Source organism: Primulina huaijiensis, chromosome 5 (genome assembly GCF_012295235.1).
Source record: "Primulina huaijiensis isolate GDHJ02 chromosome 5, ASM1229523v2, whole genome shotgun sequence".
Taxonomy (NCBI): domain Eukaryota; kingdom Viridiplantae; phylum Streptophyta; class Magnoliopsida; order Lamiales; family Gesneriaceae; genus Primulina; species Primulina huaijiensis.
Window position 1 is genome coordinate 2,863,272 of NC_133310.1, and position 3,279 is coordinate 2,866,550.

The window sequence follows — 3,279 nt, forward strand, 5'->3', positions numbered from 1 at the left end:
ATGACCCAAATAAGAGATCCGTCTCACAAAATATGACATGTGAGATCGTCTGACACACATTTTTACCCAAGTTAAATTAGTTAATCTGGAACTTCAATGGTAATGATAATTTTCCAATCTGCTTTCTATGATGATAAGAAAATCAAATACCATTTTGTCCTATTTTGTCTTATTATGAAAAGGACTCCGAGAATAGTTAAACGTAACGGTGAAGCCTTCACGCTTGCCGCTCTGTTGATAAGGCCAAACATTTCCAGCGGAGATTTGCAAGAAAAATGGTCCCTCCTCACATGCCCAATTTGCGTGGGTTTTGAATGTTTTTAAGGAAAGGGCCCTCCTTTTGGCAAGATTGTGAAAAAGCTATAAATTATTGTACCATGTTTGTGTAATGTTGATTAAAATATTGGCCGGCTTCTACAGTCTTAAGGAGAAACCGATGTGTATCTGTCAGTTTACTTTACTTAAATGCTTCAATCATGACATCTGCGATGTTTTCTTGGTATATAGACATATACAGCTATATGTGCTGTCGAAACCCGTCAAGGGAAATCCTTTTTGGGACTCGGAATGGGAAAATTGGTGTCACTTGTTTCAGCTGTGCTATTGGTTGCATCTGTGTTTTGTTCGTGTGGAATTGTTGGTGTTGCAGGGTACAGTAAGTATAATACTGGGAGTGGGATTGTGGATGGGAAGCTGAACGTTCATTTGGTTGCTCACTCGCATGATGATGTGGGTTGGCTTAAGACAATTGACCAGTACTATGTTGGATCAAATAACAGTATTCAGGTAGGTTAACGTATGAATGTGGAGCTATTTAGTCTTAGTGAGAACATCTTTATTACCTGTCGTTTGACACTTTTCTATGCAGGGTGCATGTGTGGAAAATGTTCTGGACTCAGTTGTGGTGTCGTTGCGCCGTGATCCGAATAGAAAGTTCATCTTTGCTGAAATGGTAGCAAAACTTTTATTTTTGCTTTTATGGTTTGTTTTGATAAAGTCGCTAAACACATGGTTTCCGTGTTTCAAAAGATCATTTTCTAGCTGTAAATACATTGAATGCACAGAAGTTGTTGTTGCAACGTTTCTCTTCTTTGTATCTATGTATATATGTATATCTGTGGGAACTCTAAGTTCACTATAGAGTCCGTTGTCGGCACCCTGTTCAAATGAAGACAGTACTTACATAAATGCATTTTTCATAAGTAAGAATACCATGAGCACCAACTAGTCTTAACTTGCTTCAGTAGAGGATCCATTACGAAATGTAGGGTACATTTCTTTCCTTACTGTGCACAACACTGTGGACTCTTTCCTCTCTCATTTGTTGGATTTTTAATGGTTTATCCTAGAGTACATAAGTACCCTTTTCACTTGTCTGTGATGTGCGCATCCATGTAGGCATTTTTCTATAGATGGTGGAAAGAGCAAAGTTCAGAAATTCAAGCAGAAGTAAGACAGCTAGTCGATGCCAGACAGTTGGAATTCGTGTATGGTGATGCTTGTAACATTTATCTGTGATTTTCTTGGAGAAATCTCGCATAAGGTTATTCAACTGACTTGTCTGTGCAGAAATGGTGGCTTGTGTATGCATGATGAAGCAACTACCCATTATATAGATATGATTGACCAAACAACCCTTGGTCATCAATTGATAAAAAGTCAATTTAATAAGACTCCTCGTGCTGGATGGCAGATTGATCCATTTGGGCACTCTGCAGTGCAAGCTTACCTGCTAGGCGCCGAGGTACACAATCACTTCCCTCGGTGAAATAAATGATATCATTTGTTTCCTTTGAGTTTAGCTCATATTTCATGTATTAATTTACATTTCTGCTGTTTATCTAGCTAGGATTTGATTCTATTCATTTTGCACGGATAGATTACCAAGACAGGGCAAAACGCAAGGGAGATAAATCTCTTGAAGTCATATGGCAGGGTTCTAGGACATTTGGTTCATCTTCTCAGGTTAGAAATGCAGATATTCCCAGTTGCTCCAAATTAAATGTTTAATCTACTTCATTTTGTCACTTTTGAGGCCTGTGTTCTTGCAGATTTTTGCCAATGCATTTCCTGTTCATTATAGCCCACCAAATGGGTTTCATTTTGAAGTAAACGATGACTTCAATCCAGTCCAGGTTCTTTGACAGAGGAGTGTCAATCCCAAAGTTGAAGCAATGCTTGTTTAATGCTTTTCTTAATGGTTCTTTATTCCCAAAATGCAGGATGATCCTTACCTTTTTGACTTCAACGTTGAAGCACGGATTAATGATTTTATTCTTGCTGCAATGACTCAGGTGAAGTAAACGAACCAATTTTTACCTGTAACATTGACTAGAAAGCACACACTCTGAGTATTGCAGAGGCTGTTGTTCATTTGTCTTTGATTCACAGGCAAATGTCACAAGAACTAATCATATCATGTGGACGATGGGAGATGACTTCGAATATCAATATGCTGAGTCCTGGTTCAAGCAAATGGACAAACTTATTCATTATGTCAACAAGGTATCATATTTTGAGTGAGAAGAAAATGAAAAAACCAGAGACTAATCTAATCTATCTAACATACATTTTTACATATAAATATATGACTTCTAATTGTGAATTTTCTAATATACCCTTCTTCATATAAGTTAACAAATTAAATCAATAATTTTTTTTATGAGTTCTTTTGTAATTCATTGTCTATCTTAAATGACTTTGTACATTAATGTATATTGAATTCATCAATTTATCAATGGTTTTTCTTTGTTGCTACTAAAATTAGTTACTAAAACGAGTGTATTTCTTCATGGTTGCTAATGCATATTTAATGTTTCTATCTTTATCTTTTCTTTTATTTCACATATAAATACATTACTTTTATAACAAGTTATTTTTTAAATATGAACTAAGAAACATCATACATGATGTAGATATTGAAATATGTTAAAATTTTATTTGCAAGAATATTTTTTTAACGTAAAATATTAATTGAATCATTCTGTGATTGTAGTTTTTTTGCAATAATTTCCTCATATTATTTTTTTAATGAATTATTCTTTAATTGTGGTTTTGTAAGCCCCTTACTCAATTGTTTTCTTTCATGAGTTTAAGACATTTCAGATGCTCTAATTAATATTTGGAAATATATCTAATTTATTCAATTGTTTTCTTTCATAAGTTTAAGATATTTCACATGCTCTGATTAATATTTGGTAATTAATATACATTGATTATTATTTGTTTATATTCCTATTTTTTTATGTGCATATGTCATTTTGTTTTTGTGACACTATA

At 34.4% G+C, this 3,279-nt stretch overlaps 1 protein-coding gene across 2 annotated transcripts in view; it reads left to right on the forward strand.

Annotated features, from left to right (window-relative positions):
- The first annotated feature begins 283 nt into the window (after positions 1 to 283).
- LOC140976324 (alpha-mannosidase-like) overlaps positions 284 to 3,279 on the forward strand; it is a 19,333-nt gene continuing 16,337 nt past the window's right edge. The window contains exons 1-8 of one of the 2 annotated variants that reach the window (XM_073440403.1): positions 284 to 786; positions 869 to 952; positions 1,399 to 1,487; positions 1,570 to 1,744; positions 1,846 to 1,965; positions 2,052 to 2,135; positions 2,223 to 2,294; positions 2,392 to 2,505. In XM_073440403.1, coding sequence (XP_073296504.1) covers positions 568 to 786; positions 869 to 952; positions 1,399 to 1,487; positions 1,570 to 1,744; positions 1,846 to 1,965; positions 2,052 to 2,135; positions 2,223 to 2,294; positions 2,392 to 2,505 — 957 coding nt within the window. In that variant the 5' untranslated portion in view covers positions 284 to 567. The remainder of the gene's footprint in view (positions 787 to 868; positions 953 to 1,398; positions 1,488 to 1,569; positions 1,745 to 1,845; positions 1,966 to 2,051; positions 2,136 to 2,222; positions 2,295 to 2,391; positions 2,506 to 3,279) is intronic. The other variant, XM_073440404.1, reaches the window with a different exon arrangement.